The 16,910-nt window shown below is 41.2% G+C and overlaps 1 protein-coding gene across 1 annotated transcript in view; it reads right to left on the bottom strand.

The window, feature by feature from the left end:
* Positions 1 to 2: 2 nt before the first annotated feature.
* The window catches only part of LOC124039570 (serine/threonine-protein kinase Sgk3-like), a 33,088-nt gene continuing 16,180 nt past the window's right edge, over positions 3 to 16,910 (bottom strand). Inside the window, 10 exon segments of the mRNA XM_046355678.1 lie at positions 3 to 1,383; positions 1,386 to 1,530; positions 1,648 to 1,737; positions 2,327 to 2,482; positions 2,608 to 2,703; positions 2,836 to 2,922; positions 5,949 to 5,985; positions 8,053 to 8,165; positions 14,863 to 14,994; positions 15,090 to 15,173. Of these exon segments, the coding sequence (XP_046211634.1) occupies positions 1,364 to 1,383; positions 1,386 to 1,530; positions 1,648 to 1,737; positions 2,327 to 2,482; positions 2,608 to 2,703; positions 2,836 to 2,922; positions 5,949 to 5,985; positions 8,053 to 8,165; positions 14,863 to 14,994; positions 15,090 to 15,173 (960 nt within the window). The 3' untranslated portion in view covers positions 3 to 1,363.

Raw genomic sequence — 16,910 nt, 5'->3', positions numbered from 1 at the left:
TTCATTTAATTATTATTTTAATGTACAGTACATCCAAGGCATTGTATTGAACAATGAGGCATGTTGACAACACTCGTTAGTTAGAAATGGTATGGAAATCCTAGTCTGGTGGTTGAGGTTTTCTGTGAGGATTTCTAAGGAAGGAGTGTCAATTAAGGCAAGATTATGAGTTTGTAAACTGAAACACAGACAGGCAAGCAAACCACAGAAATAAATCAGATGGCGCAGCACCTGTTTGCAAAGTAAAGTCACTGGAGCCATTACAGAAAAGGTCTATATAAACACACATAATGAAAATCTGAACTGAAATGACCTCTGTCAACACAAGACTATATTTCGTGACCTAGTATTTCCGACTGAGAACCCCCCCACCACAAACTAACAATGAATCTATAAATAAACCTACTACAAGCACTTTCTAAATATACCATTAACCAGTGATCTTGTTAGGATAACAAATCTTTTGATATTGGAAGAGACAAAACAATTCCTTTTAGCTGTTCTGAAAGCATATAAATGACATGTTCACTGCCATTTCATTAAATCCACAAAATCTGCTTTTAAAGTGGAACGAAAAGATTTTGAGGAAGCGCTTTCATCCCAACTCGCCACTTAAATTTAGGATTTTATTTCGGGGACATTTTTATTTCTTTACCCACCCCCACCCTGACAACATCACACTGAATGTCCTTGTTTCTTCAAACAAAGAACCAAAATGGACATGAGCCAACAACCAATACATGTGTCAAGAAAGAAATCTGGCCAACATTTCTTAAAAATATAATTTGTTATATAAATATCATTAGGTAAAAATAAAGGTTTCTTGACACAGTCTGCAACCCAAACCCTTTTCATAAGTGCTGTCTGATCACAACTTCTGCTCACTTTGGCTTTTCTCAAAACGGGTTAATCCACAATATAAATTCTTCCCTTTTATTCAAAATATTTAGGACAGTTTAAGGTAGTGTTTTTCAGTCCTGATCCTGGAGACACATAGGGTGTGCAGGCTTTGTTCCAGACCAGCACTAACACACCTAAATACACTCAACAAGCTACTGGGCTGGAACAAATCCTGCATACCCTATAGATTTCCAGGACCAGGATAGAATAATACTGGGTTAAGGTCAAGGCTCTACAGTGCATCCATTTTGATTGCATATGTGCCTTAAGATTTTGCTGTGCACCAGTTCACCTAGAATAATTAAGGATTCTAGCTTTCTTACCTCAAATATTTCTCAATGTGGTCCTACATTTCTTTGTGTGCACCTACATTTTTCAACTTAGGTGCACACGTGCTCCTTGTAAAAAATAAAAATTAAGGCAATTTCACAGAACTCTGGGGCAGGTCCTCACAGCAAGTCTTTCATAGGAAGGAGTCATCTGAGGGGGCGCGTAGGAAAAACCTAGGAAGGCATCATCAGCCTCCATTACACTGGCGTTGACTATGGCATGTTCAGTATAGCACACAGAGTTTGGAACGGTCTCATCTGTGAATTCTGGATCAAAGTTTGTGATGTCGTAAGGAGAATTCTGCAAAACAGGAAAGAGGAAAAAACAAACATCAGTTCATTCATGCTTGTGGTCTGATGTTGCATCTGCCGTGTGTTACCATACATCAGAATCACATGTAACCCTGAGAACATTTACCACATTGGGAGTGAATGGAGGTGGAACCTTTCTCTGTTCCAGATCATCCCACTTGATCGCAGAGAAGAAGTTATGTGCTTTGATCTCATTCTGAAAAAAAGAGAATAGATCTTTTTCAGTTCTAGAACAACCAAGGCAAATGCTATTACTTCATACTGATGAAAGCGATGTAATGCAATCCATCTGCCAAGAAGAAATGAACATTGCCAGACACTGCAGGTATTGAGCAACTCCTGGTCATGACAATGTTTCTCCACCAGAGAGAGTCAGATGCCATCAGCTACAGCAATACATGAGTCACAGTTGTGAGACTATGAAGCATACTGCTGTGTTACTTAAATAAATGGTAGCTTGGGATCTAGAGCACTGTAGGCTGCTGAGGGGAGAACAGCTCACAATAATGGACGGAACGGAGCAAATGGAATGGCATCAAACACCTGGAAACCATAGGTTTTATGTAATTGTTACCATTCCAACTATTCCGCTCCATTCACACCATGATCCCGCACTCTCCAAGTAAGGTGCCACCAACCTCTTGTGACTTCGAGGAAGGTCCATTTGTGTGTATTTAGTGAGTTTGGAGTATTTAAAAAGTCTTGGGTCACAATATTTTCTAACTAAATGAGATGGGTGACATAAAACCATAAACCACTGCCATGCTGTGAGGGTCACCACTCACAAAGTCGTCTCTGGAGCCCAGTCTGTGTGTGCCGTCCTTCTCCAGTAGAGCCTGCAGGAGGGACCAGGCCGTGTTGGACGCTCCGGGACGCATCATCAGGGGTTTGTGGAGGATGTTTTCATACATCTCATGGGTGTCTCTGCTGTAGAACGGAGGCTGTGGAACAGAGGGGAGATAGATGTGTGTTACTGTTAAGACAGTGTGTGATCAGGCATTATGTCACGGGTGTGTTCTGTCCGTACATATTGTGCCTGTTTTCAATGTCTACTACTGTAACTCACCAGGCCAAAGAGCATTTCATAGAGCACTGATCCTAGACACCACCAGTCCACTGTGTTGTCATACGGTTGTTTCTTCAGGACCTCTGGAGCTAGGTACTAGGGGGGGGGGTTAAATAAATTAGCAATGACAGGCCTTTTCAGTCTCAATCCAGAACAGTGGTCCAGACATTAAAAAAGGTTATTATGCCTTATTACATATGCTGTCCTGGAAAACATGTTCAACTTTACCTCAGGTGTCCCACAAAATGTGCTTGTCGTCTCGGCTTGGGAAATGCCTTCCTTGCACAATCCGAAGTCCGTCAAGACTATATGTCCCTTTAAAGAAGGGGAGTCAGGGACAATTTTAGACAGTGTTTGCCACCATTATCCTCAGTCAGAACTGAAGAATATACATTTTCTTTGTGGAATTTTGGCGAGAGTAGCCAACTCTCAGGACACTCGCAATTTCCTTAGTCTCAATAAGGCCGGTCAGGAAACGCATTAGTTAAACAATCAAATCAAACGTTCTCTTCTTAACTGAAAATGACACTGCCGTTCGTGTGAGATGTGTTAGCTGGTGAAGGATTAGGCTTCACCACAGACAGTTGCTTTCTTTATAAGCTGTTGGATTGGTTAGTTTGAGACAATTTTTTCCAATGACTAAACTCAGCAAAAAAATAAACGCCCCTTTTCAGGACCCTGGCTTTAAAAGGTCATTTGTCAAATTCAAAATAACTTCACAGATCTTCATTGTAAAGGGTTTAAAACACTGTTTCCCATGCTTGTTCAATGAACCATAAACAATTAATGAACATGCACCCGTGGAACGGTCGTTAAGACACTAACAGCTCATGCAATTAAGGTCACAGTTATGAAAACTTAGGACACTAGAGGCCTTTCTACTGACTCTGAAAAAAACACCAAAAGAAAGATGCCCAGGGGCCCTGCTCATCTGCGTGAACGTGCCTTAGGCATGCTGCAATGAGCCATGAGGACTGCAGATGTGGCCAGTGTAATAAATTGCAATGTGAGACGCCTAAGAGGGAGACAAGACGGACAGTTGATCGTCCTCGCAGTGGCAGACCACATGTAACAACACTTGCACATGATCGGTACATCTGAACATCACAACTGCGGGACAGGTACAGGATAGCAACAACTGCCCGAGTTACACCAGGAACGCACAATCCCTCCATCAGTGCTCAGACTATCCTCAATAGGCTGAGAGAGGCTGGACTGAGGGCTTGTATGCCTGTTGTAAGGCAGGTCCTCACCAGACATCACTGGCAACAATGTCGCCTATGGGCACAAACCCACCGTCGCTGGACTAGACAGGACTGGCAAAAAGTGCTCTTCACTGACGAGTCACGGTTTTGTCTCACCAGGGGTGATAGTCAGATTTGCGTTTATCTTTCAAGGAATGAGTTTTACACCAAGGCTTATACTCTGGAGCGGGATAGATTTGGAGGTGGAGGGTCTGGGGTGGTGTGTCACAGAATCATCGGACTGAGCTTGTTGTGTGTCATTGCAGGCAATCTCAATGCTGTGCGTTACAGGGAAGACATCCTCCTCCCTCATGTGGTACCCTTCCTACAGGCTCATCCTGACATGACCCTCCCACCAGCCATACAGCCCCCCACCCCTTTTGTTCTGGGACACAATATTCCATTTCTGTTAGTTACATGGTCTGTGGATCTTGTTCATACAAATATTTACACATGTTAAGTTTGCTGAAAATAAAAGCAGTTGACAGTGTGAGGACGTTTCTTTTTTTTTTACTGAGTTTAGTAGTAAACACTGAAAACATTTAAACTCTACAAAAATATAAAAACACAACAATTTAAAAGATTTTACAAAGTTAGTTCATCTAAAGAAATCAGTCAATTGAAAAAAATAATTAGGCCCTAATCTATGGATTTTACATGACTTGGAATACAGATGGTCCCATCTGTTGGTCCCAGATAAAATAATATATATATATTTTTAACTTAGGGGTGTGGATCAGAAAACCAGTCAGTATCTAGTGAGACCACCATTTGCCTCATGCAGAGCAACGCATCTCCTTCGCAGGCTGTTGATTGTAGTCTGTGGAATGTTGTCCCACTCCTCTTTAATGGCTGTGCGAAGTTGTTGGATATCAAATCCATTTTATTTGTCACGTGCCGCATACAACCGGTGTAGTAGCACTTACAAGCCCTTAACCAACAATGCAGTTCAAGAAATAGAGTTAAGAAAATATTTACTAAATAAACTAAAGTTTTAAAAAATAAAATAAATTAACAATAACAAATATTGGCACAAACTAGAACACGCCGTCTTACAAGTTGAGCCAAAGCATCCAAAACATTTTCAATGGGTGACATGTCTGGTGAGTATGCAGGCCATGGAATAAATGGTACATTTTCAGCTTCCAGGAGTTGAGTACAGATCCTTGCTACATTATCATGCTGAAACATGAGGTGATGGCGAAGGATGTTTGGCACAATGGGCCTCAGGATCTCGTCACAGTTTCTCTGTGCATTCATAAAATCCAATTGTGTTCGTTGTCCGTAGCTCATGCCTACCCATACCATAACCCCGCTGCCACCACATGGCACTCTGTTCACAACGTTGACATCAGCAAACCGCCTGCCCACACGACACATTACACATAATCGGTTGTGAGGCCGGTTGGAAGTACTGTCAAATTCTCTTAAATAACGTGAGAGGTGGTTTATGGTAGAGAAATTAAATTCTCTGTGGACATTCCTGCTCTAGTGGACATTCCTGCAGGCAGCATGCAAATTGCACGCTCCCTCAAAAATTGAGACTTCTGTGGCATTGTGTTGTGTGACAAAACTGCACATTTAAGAGTGGCCTTTTATTGTCCCCAGCACAAGGTGCACCTGTGTAATGACCATGCTGTTTAATCAGCTTCTTGATATGCCACAACTATCAGGATTATCTCAGCAAAGGAGAAATGCTCACTAACAGTGATGTAAACAAATGTGTGCACACATTTTGATAGAAATAGGCTTTTTGTGCGTATGGAACATTTCTGGGATCTTTTATTTCAGCTCGTGAAAACATGGGACCAACATGTTGAATTTATATGTTTTTTTTTCAGTGTATTAAAGGCTAAACTAAAGTAAACACTTTCCTTGAGGTTAAACTGATATGCAGAATTATTTGGGGTAATGTTAAAATACCAGGTAGACTACATTTATGGGAGGAGGATTTCAGTTGTCAAGATACATTTGTACGAAGGCAGTTGTTAAGCAAAAAGATTGCTAATGCAGTTTCGATTGCATACAGCCCTAAGCTACTCCACATATTAAACAGATTACTTATGCACTGCAAATGAGTTAGGATGTCACACTTACTTCAAAGTCGAGAAGGATATTTTCTGGCTTCAAGTCCCTGTGAAAAAACAAACATGAACATTATCCAACGTTGTTGATATTGGATAATAGAACTGTGCTTAATGGAATACAAGAGCTATTATCTTCCTACTTCTGGGCAACAGAGGATATCAAAACAATCTTCAAGAGAGGTTTCTTTAATCCTAGCGATTCACATCCAGTTGATATCAATTTACATGAGTCCCTGAACCAGCATTACACTAAACCGGGGGTGGCAGGTAGCATAGTGGTTAGAGCGTTGGGCCAGTAACCAAAAGGTTGCTGGATCGAATCCCCGAGCTGATAAGGTAAAAATCTGTCATTCTGCCCCTGAACAAGGCAGTTAACCCACTGTTCCCCAGTAGGCCGTCATTGGAAATAAGAAGTTGTTCTGGACTTGCCTAGTTAAAGGTTACACAAACTGAAACGACAGGCAAAGTGGATGGCTTGAGGGACTATGGGGACAGACCCCATGTTGAGGGAAAATTGCCTTCACATGTTTTTATTTAGCGAGGCAAGTCAATTCAGAATAAATTATTATTTACAATGACGGCCTACCAAGAGGCAAAAGGCTTCCTGTAGGGACAAGGATTAAACATTTAAATGTGGGACAAAAACACATCACGACAAGAGACACCACCACACTACACTACACACCAGACCTAAGAGAACAGCAGCACAAACATGCATTACGTTCCCCAGCTCAAACAGAATGGGAACTAACAGTCACTCACCAACAACCAAAACAAAACATGTAGGGCTTTCCCACTAACAAGATAGCAACCAGCACAGGTGTAACACATACTGAGGTGACACGAACAATAAGCCCGTTAATGAACGACTATACACGTGCTGCAACCGTGACAGCAGTGACATTGGACTTATTAAACATTACTACAGCCGACCTCTTGAAAAAGGAACACTTCAAATATCAAAGTTCAAAGGGGATGTGTGTTGTATTCATTGCTCATTCAGGATATTTCATGTGGAAACTGTTTCACGACATAGGAAACCTTATTAGACACATTCTAACATTCAAATCAAATATGATTGCTTGTGTTCCTAGCTGCAACAGTGCAGTAATATCTAACAATACTCACATCTAAAATAATGGAATTAAGAAATATTAGGACGAGCAATGTTGGGGTGGCATTGACTAAAATACAGTAGAATAGAATACAGTATATACATGTGAAATGAGTAAAACAGTAGTGGCTAGTGTTCTATTCTTAAAGTGACCAGTGATTCCAAGTCCATGTACATGCATAGGGCAGCAGAATCTAAGGTGCAGGTTTGAGTAACCGGGTGGTAGCTGGCTCAGGATGGCATTCACGCTCTACTACAGACCTTTTGCCAACTGGTGTACCAGAGCCAAGACAACCAGCCAGCCTGTCCACATGGGTGACTCACTTATCCAATACAGCCTTTGCCACTGACTGGATTTGAACCTGGGACTCCTGCACACCTCAAGACCGGGTTTGCCTGTTGAGCCAAAGCCCATGCTCAGGCAAGGTTACTCATCACACATTCATACACTGAGTATACCAAACATTAGGAACACCGTCCTAATATTGAGTTTGCCCTAATATTGAGTTTGCCCTCAGAAGAGCCTCAATTCTTCAGGGCATGGACTCTACATGGTGTTTTGATTGCGTTCCACAGGGTTGCTGGCCCATGTCGACTCCAATGCTTCCCTCAGTTGTGTCAAGTTGGCTGGATGTCCTTTGGGTGGTGGACCATTCTTAATACACACGGGAAACTGTTGAACTTGAAAAACCCAGCAGTGTTGCAGTTCTTGACACAAACCTTTGCGCATGGCACCTACTACGATACCCCATTCAAAGGCACTTAAATCCTTTGTCTTGCCTATTCACACTCAATGGCACACATACATAATCCATGTCTTAAGGTTTAAAGATCCTTCTTTAACCTGTCTCCTCCCCTTCATCTACACGGATTGAAGTAGATTTAACAAGTGACATCAATAAGGGATCATCGCTTTCACCTGGATTCACTTGGTCAGTCGATATAAATGGAAAGAGCAGGTGTTCTTAATGTTTTGTATACATACACGCAATCCATGTACCTGTAAACTATGTTGAGAGAATGCAGATAGCCCAGTGCGCTTGCCATTTCTGCGATGTAGAACTTGGCCCTGGGTTCCGGAAAGGTCCGTTCTTTTTGAAGATGGAAGAAAAGCTGGAATGATAGAATACAGCCACAGTGCCAGTCAGACATTACAGAGGAATAAAGGAAACTGCCAAAATAAAGGAAACGCCAACATAAAATGTCTTAATAGGGCGTTGGGCCGCCAGAACAGCTTCAATGTGCCTTGGCATAGATTCGCAAGTGTCTGGAACTCTATTGGAGGGATATGACACCATTCTTACATGAGAAATTCCATAATTTTGAGTTTTGTTCATGGCGGTGGAAAACGCTGGTTCAGTTGGGTTAAGATCTGGTGACTGACACACACACCCTTTAAACACCCTATGCTCCTTTGAGACCTCTTTCAACATCACTGAGATGTCCTCTTCTAGCCATGGTAGCCAGAATAATGCACAACTGGGCATTTTGATACATAACCCTAAGCACGATAGGATGTGTTAATTGCTTAATTAACTCAGGAACCACACCTGTGTGGAAGCGTCTGCTTTCAAAAGACTTTGTATCCTCATTTACTCAAGTGTTTCCTTTATTTTGGCAGTACATCATAATAAATTCATGGACAGAGTATGGAGTGATATTTAGCCCAGGTTGCTAACAACAATTGTAGCCGAGTCATGACACAGAGCCGTGGGTCAAACTTCCTGCCCTGTCTGCAAATTCCACATCACAATTACAATTGACTCAAGCAGCAAGTTTGGGAGATTAACTAAGTGCTAGCATCAACATGACATGAACTATGAGATTAGCCTCTGCACTCTGGAAAACTGGAAAGGCAACACAGATTCAGTGGTTTCGGAGGAGATAGAGCCTAGTCCCCCCAGCTAAAGCACATACTGATGACAACGATAATGAAAGGAGTTAGCTAAAGCACATAGCCTACAAATCTGGGATCGGTGAAATCCATAGACCACAGTAGCTTTTTTGTAGTTATCTATAATATTTTAATACTGTCAAAATATTTATACAGACTGGCCATTACACCAAGGTTAGAGAAACATTACAAACCTTCAATCATCCTGTCAATTACTCTTAGTTTTGGCTCTTTCTGACAGTCCCAAAATGGCATAAAAATGCAAATAAATATTTTTATGGAGTTACATTGGCCAACGTTGCACTAATGGCCAGGATGTGCTTATTCAAATGTGGAAATTCAGCTCCCACCACCTATACTGCACAGTTCCTTTAATTGAAAAGGAACGCTTTGAAATGTGTGGGTTTTTTTAACACTTAAATGGTAGATTGGGAGTGGGTCGCAGCTGATTCCTTTTGAAGTGTATAAACTAAACAGGCTATAAACTCTATGTAAATGTTTACAGTTTACTGTCAACATTGGGATAGGGGTAAGCAGCATATCCTGGATCAGTGGTTTAATATTGGGATAGGGGTAAGCAGCATATCCTGGATCAGTGGTTTAATATTGGGATAGGGGTAAGCAGCATATCCTGGATCAGTGGTTTAATATTGGGATAGGGGTAATATCCTGGATCAGCATATCCTGGATCAGTGGTTTAATATTGGGATAGGGGTAAGCAGCATATCCTGGATCAGTGGTTTAATATTGGGATAGGGGTAAGCAGCATATCCTGGATCAGTGGTTTAATATTGGGATAGGGGTAAGCAGCATATCCTGGATCAGTGGTTTAATATTGGGATAGGGGTAAGCAGCATATCCTGGATCAGTGGTTTAATATTGGGATAGGGGTAAGCAGCATATCCTGGATCAGTGGTTTAATATTGGGATAGGGGTAAGCAGAATATCCTGGATCAGTGGTTTAATATTGGGATAGGGGTAAGTAGAATATACTGGATCAGTGGTTTAATATTGGGATAGGGGCAAGTAGCATATCCTGGATCAGTGGTTTAATATTGGGATAGGGGCAAGTAGCATATCATGGATCAGCATTAAGTGGTTAAATCTACCTTGAGTTATGTTCTTTGTACCACTGGACATAAGAAATGTCTTCAGCCAAAGTTGAAAAACACTTCTTTATGATTAAAAACCAGGCTGTTTTGTTAGCACCAAGAGTTGTAACCGGTTCAGGGAACAGAACCAAAAGCTGGAAAATAACAGAATTATTAGAGGAACAGTACCCGAACGGAATTATCTATGCTGTTCCGGAACAGAACCATTATTTTAAAAGCATGGGAACAGGTTAATAACATTATTTTACATTCTGGACATTTTTTTCCAGTCTCACAAAAAAAAATACAACAAAGCTCCTATGCACTCTGTCCCTCAGACACGTATTCCAGTGTCCGCCTGGCAGCTGGAAATCTTTGCCAGTGGGTGTGCGTAGGCTACCTGCCCCACCCCTCTGAAGCATAGGTTACTATAGCCTACTGACGACGTTACATACAGTGGGCTCCAAAATTACTGGCAACCTTGACTGGCAACGCACAAACAATACTTTAAAAAATATAAACAATATAAACTACTGGTCAAAAGTTTTAGAACACCCACTCATTCAAGGGTTTTTCTTTATTTGAACTATTTTCTACATTGTAGAATAATAGTGAATACATCAAAACTATGAAATAACGTAGTAACCAAAATATATGTTATATTTGAGATTCTTCATATATCCACCCTTTGCCGTCATGTCAGCTTTGCACATTCTTGGCATTCTCTCAACCAGCTTCATGAGGTAGTCATCTGGAATGCATTTCAAATAACAGTGAATTTGTGAAATATCTTTCCTGCTCAATGTGTTTTAGCCAATCAGTTGTGTTGTGACAAGGTAGGGGGTATACAGAAGAGCCCTACTTGGTAAAAGACCAAGGCCATATTATGGCAAGAACAGCTCATATAAGCAAAGAGAAACGACAATCAATCATTACTTTAAGACATGAAGGTCAGTCAATGCGGAACAGTTCAAGAACTTTGAAAGTTTCTTCAAGTGCAGTCACAAAACCATCAAGCACTATAAAAAACTGTCTCTCATGAGGACCGCCACAGGAAAGGAAGACCCAGAGTTACCTCTGCTGCAGAGGATAAGTTCATTAGAGTTACCAGCCTCAGAAATTGCATGCCAAATTAAATGCTTCACAGAGTTCAGGTAACAGACACATCTCAACGTCAACTGTTCAGGAGACTGCGTGAATCAGGCCTTCATGGTCAAATTGCTGCAAATAAATCACTACTGAGGGACACCAATAATAAGAAGAGACTTGCTTGGGCCAAGAAACACGAGCGGTGAAAATTTCTTTGGTCTGGAGTCCAAATTGAAGATTTTTGGTTCCAACTCCCGTGTCTGTGAGATGCGGTGTGGGTAAAACGGGTGATCTCCGTGTGTGTATTTTCTACCTTAAAGCATGGAGGAGGTGTTATGGTGTTGGGGTGCTTTGATGGTGACACAGTCTGATTTATTTAGAATTCAAGGCACACTTAACCAGCATGGCTACCACAGCATTCTGCAGCGATACGCCATCCCATCTGGTTTTGGTGGGACTATCATTTGTTTTTCAACAGGACAATGACCCAACACACCTCCAGGCTGGAAAAGGACTATTTTACCAAGGAGAGTGATGGTGCTGCAGCAGATGACCTGTCCTCCACAATCCCCCGATCTCAACCAAATGAGATGGTTTGGGATGAGTTGGACCACATAGTGAAGGAAAAGCAGCTAACAAGTGCTCAGCATATATGGGAACTCCTTCCTTCAAGACTATTGGAAAAGCATTCCAGTTGAAGCTGGTTGAGAGAATGCCAAAAGTATGCAAAGCTGTCATCAAGGCAAAGGGTGGATATTTGAAGAATCTCAAATATAAAATATATGTGGATTTGTTTAACACGTTTTTGGTTACTACATGATTCCATGTTGTTTCATAGTTTTGCCGTCTTCACTATTATTCTACGATGTAGAAAATAGTAAAAAAAAAATATATATATTGAATGAGAAGGTGTTCTAAAAATGTTGACAGGGAGTGTAATTATAGAGAGAAACTCAAAATACTAACATGTGAGAAAAACTGTACTTAAAATTTCAATGGAACTAACCAAAATCATACAATTATTTAATACAAAATACATTTAACCAAAATCAAGGTTTCATAAGTATTGGCACTCCTCATTTAGTACTTAGTGCAACCACCTCTGGCAAGGATAACAGCATGGAGTCTTATCCTGTAATGTTTGATAAGGTTAAGGAACACATTTGGAGGGATTTTGGACCATTCCTCTATGCAGATCCTTTCAAGATCCTTCACATTCTTGGTTTTGCGGTTATCAACTGTCCTCTTCCACTCAGCCCACAGGTTTTCCATTGGATTGAGGTCTAGCAACAGATGGTCACAGAACCATTTCTGTGTGGATCTTGAGGTATGTTTTGGGTCATTGTCTTGTTGGAAAGTCCACCTATGGCCAAGTCCCAGCCTTCTGGCAGAGGCAACCAGATTGTCAGCCAAAATTGCCTGATACTTGGTGGAATTCATTATGCCATCAATCTTAACCGGTGCCCCTGGACCTCTGGAATTAAAACAGCCCCAAAATATCACTGACCAACCACAATATTTCACAGTGGGTATGAGGTGTATACATCTCTGTTTCAAACATGCTATTGCTGTATCTGACCAAAACATTCAATTTTGGTCTTCTGACCAGAGCACCTTCTTTCAGTCATAATTTAAATGACGTTTGGCAAACTCCAAGCGCTTGTGTCTGTGTCTTGGGGTCAGAAAGGGCTTTCTTCTGGCAACCCTTCCAAAGAGCCTGTGGAGGTGGCATCTGATGGTGCTTTTTGAAACCTGGTAACCCCAAGACGGTGACCCCAGACGCCACCAAGGCCTGCAATTCTCTCACAGTGATTCTTGGGATTGTGTTGCTTCTCTCGCCATCCTCCTCCCTATCCTGGGGGGCAAAATGTATTTGTATCCTCTACCCGTGAGGTTAACTGTTCCATATCTTTTGATTAAAAAAAAAATTGCCCTGATAGTGCTCAGTGGTATATTTAATCGTTTGTGGATCTTCTTGTAGCCATTACCAGATTTATGAAGGTCTACGACCATCTGTCTCTTTTGAACTGCCAGTTCTTTTGTTTTCTTCATGGTGTAGGATGACAAAGGGATATTGCATGCGTGTTACCTCATTTTTATACCCTAGTGAAATAGGAAGTGATGTAATGGCTCAATATAGTTCCTTAAGACTTAGATACACTTAAATAAGTGGAATTTAATTCCTGGTTTAATTTTGGTAGATGTTATTTACAATAGTCTTTAAGGGTGCCATTAACTGTAAAACCTTGATTTGGAGGACATTGATTTTTAATTAAATCAAATTATTTTGGTGGGTTCCATTGAAACATTAATAATGTACGGTATTTCTCACGTTGGTATTTTGAGTTTCTCTCTATAATTATATTGTTTATATTTTTTTAAGTATTGTTTGTGCATTGCCAGTCAGGGGTGCCAGTCATTTTGGAGCCCAATGTAGGTTACTGTAGACTACTGACGATGTTATATAGGTTACTGTAGCCTACTGACAATGTTACAAGCATGATTCAGAAATTAGGGAGAGATGTTTAAAATAATAGAGGAACTTTTTTAATGCTAGTTAAGGCTACAATAGTTGAACAAGAAAAGGAGAGCCTCACACTCATCTTATAACCGACATTGACAGACAAGCCGCCTTCATCAGGGTAGAATGCCAAACACTGCGGGTCACTAGATTATATACTTTGAAAGGACACAGACAGGTGTCTAATCATGGCCAGGTATGGCTTGGTTGATTTACAGATATAAATAGAACTTGTAAAAAGCATGAATGAATAACATACGATCATAGATACAATGTGGCTACATAAGCCTACAAACACTTACAATGGATAGCAAAAACACAATAATCACAAGAATGGCTTCAGATCAGTTTCTACTTTGAGACTGTCGGGAACAAGTATCTTTAAATTAAAGATCCAGGCAGCCTCTTGTTTTAACAATAAATTGTCATGGTCACCCCCTCTCCAAGGGAGGGTGACGCGTTTGATGGTGATACAGAGAAGGGACGAAATAGAGTGGTTCGCTTCCAAAATGTGGGCTGCAACTGGGTACTTCACATTTTTTGCAACTAATGGTGCTACGATGCTCAGCGATTCTTATTTTTAATTTGCGCTTTGTATTACACACATTTTTTACCACAAGGACAAAGGATATATAACTGCTTTAGTGGAGCACGTGATAACAACTTTGATTGGGATCGGTTAGACGGGTTTAAGTTCTAGTGCTGCTCTGCACACACAAGTTTGTTAGCTAGCTAACAAGCTTGTGTGTAGAACAGCACTAGAACTAGCTGTGGTCCATGGCTAAACCAACTCGGAAGTTCAAAGTTCATCCATAGAAGCCACTCCTCCATTGGTATAATTATGTGGGCCTAATTAAGATAATGTATGTCATAACAAGATGCCCATCAAGGCAAGCTTCCTCCAACCTCTCTCCACACCTGAAAAATAAAAAAAATACAATTCCAAAGGTTTAAAAAGGAACGATATAAACCGCTACTTTCTTTTGGTACGAAACAGTTCAGAACTTTATTTTCCTGGTCCGAACGGAACGATTGGACAATAAGTTCCAACCCCTGGTCAGCACCACTGGTCAGCACCACTGGGACTCAGGTCAGGGGTCATTTCCTAGGGACCTTTTCAGCAGGATTCCAGTGTTGTATTATTCTGAGTTTCCCTACTTGAGCTCAGTGACAACACTGTGGTTCTCCATTATTCATAGGAGTGAAACTACTCACTTCTCCCCCGTTGACGAAATCTAAGACGAAGTACAACTTGTCTGTCGTCTGGAAGGAATAATGCAAGCCGACCAGGAATGGGTGTTTTACATTCTTCAGTAGCACGTTGCGCTCCGCCATGATGTGCTTTTGCTGATGGAAACAGGAGAAATGGTATTGGTGGTGTGAACATCGAAATAACGTACCCAACATTGAGAAACAGAATAATAACACTTCAGAAAAATTACCTCTCTCCTGTTGAGAATGACCCTTTTCTGCAGGACCTTGATTGCGTAATACTTCCCGTCCAGTTTCCGTTTTGCAAGGAGAACCTTCACGTGGGAGAGAATATAAAAGTATGGTGTTAAATTGTAGTTAAAACCCCTCAGTTACCACATCTGGGACAATACACTTTCAACAATGAGGCAGTGAAATTACAGAACTGTAAGACTATCACTTCTCAAATGGAAAGGCCATCTACAGATAGACAAAGAAGTAAAACAGCATTCCTTACCACACTGGTAAGGGCAAACAAAAAATGTCATTGTTTGTGTTGCTGTGGAGTTTCTCGTCACATTGAACTACTTTAAGACAAAAGCAGTGCTAATTGTGGCACTTTTTTGTTGATTTTGTCTAGTTTTATTAATTTAGACTAAAATATAATTAAGGTCTTAGTCACATTGTCATTTGAATAATGATTTAATCTAGTTATTGTCAAAATAACACAGCTGGACATTTTCGTCAACTAAATGCCTTACATGAGTCACATTACATTTGTATTGTCTCAAACTATAGTAAACATAAATCACTGGCTTCCATGTCCACAAACATAAATAGTCTTGTCCAACCAACATATTTTTCTGCATAACGTCGTATTCTTTTCCCAACAGCAGAAACATGACACAAATACAGTGCATTCGGAAAGTGTTCATACTCCTTCCCTTTATCCACATTGTTACGTTTACATCCTTACTCTAAAATGGATTAAAGAAAACATTTTCCTCATCAAGCTACACACAATACCTCAAGGGCAAAGGCACAAAAGGTTTAGAAATTTTACCGAATGTATTAAAAATATAAAACAGAAATACCTTATTTACATAAGTATTCAGACCCTTTGCTATAATACTCAAAATGGAGCTCAGGTGCATCCTGTTTCCATTGATCATCCTTGAGATGTTTCTACAACTTAATTGGAGTCCACCTGTGGTAAATTCAATTGATTGGACATGATTTGGAAAAGCACACATCTGCCTTTATAAATACAAGGTCCCACAGTTGACATTGCATGTCAGAGCAAAAACCAAGCCAATTCAAAGGAATTGTCCGTAGAGCAAAGAAAGGATTGTGTCGAGGCACAGATCTGGGGAAGGGTGCAAAAAGAGTTGTGCAGCATTGATGGTCCCCAAGAACACAATGGTTCCAAGAACACAATGGCCTCCATCATTCTAAAATGGAAGTTGTTTTGAACCACCAAGACTCTTCCGAGAGCTGGCCGCCCGGCCAAACTGAGCAATCGGGGAAGAGCCTCGGTCAAGGAGGTGACCAAGAACACGATAATCACTGACAGAGCTCCAGAGTTCCTCTGTGGAGATGGGAGAACCTTCCAGAAGGACAACCATCTCTGCAGCACTCCACCAATCAGGCCTTTATGGTAGAGTGGTCAGACAGAAGCTTGCCAAAAGGCACCTAAAGGACTCTCAGACCATGTTAAAAAAGATTATCTGGCCTGATGAAACAAACACGTCTGGAGGAAACATGGCACCATCCCTACGGTGAAGAAGGTTGGTGGCAGCATCATGCTGTGGGGATGTTTTTCAGCGGCAGGGACTGGGAGACTCATCAGGATCAAGGGAAAGATGAACGGAGCAAAGTACAGAGAGATCCTTGATTAAAACCTGCTCCAGAGTGCTCAGGACCTCAGACTGGGGGCGAAGGTTCACCTTCCAACAGGACAACAACCCTAAGCACACAGCCAAGACAACCCAGGAGTGGCTTCAGGACAAGTCTCTGAATGTCCTTGAATGGCCCAGCCAGAGCCCCGACCTGAACCCGATCGAACATCGCTG

The sequence above is a fragment of the Oncorhynchus gorbuscha genome, linkage group LG07 (assembly GCF_021184085.1).
Source record: "Oncorhynchus gorbuscha isolate QuinsamMale2020 ecotype Even-year linkage group LG07, OgorEven_v1.0, whole genome shotgun sequence".
Classification (NCBI taxonomy): Eukaryota; Metazoa; Chordata; class Actinopteri; order Salmoniformes; family Salmonidae; genus Oncorhynchus; species Oncorhynchus gorbuscha.
This window is presented reverse-complemented; position numbering and strand designations above follow the sequence as displayed.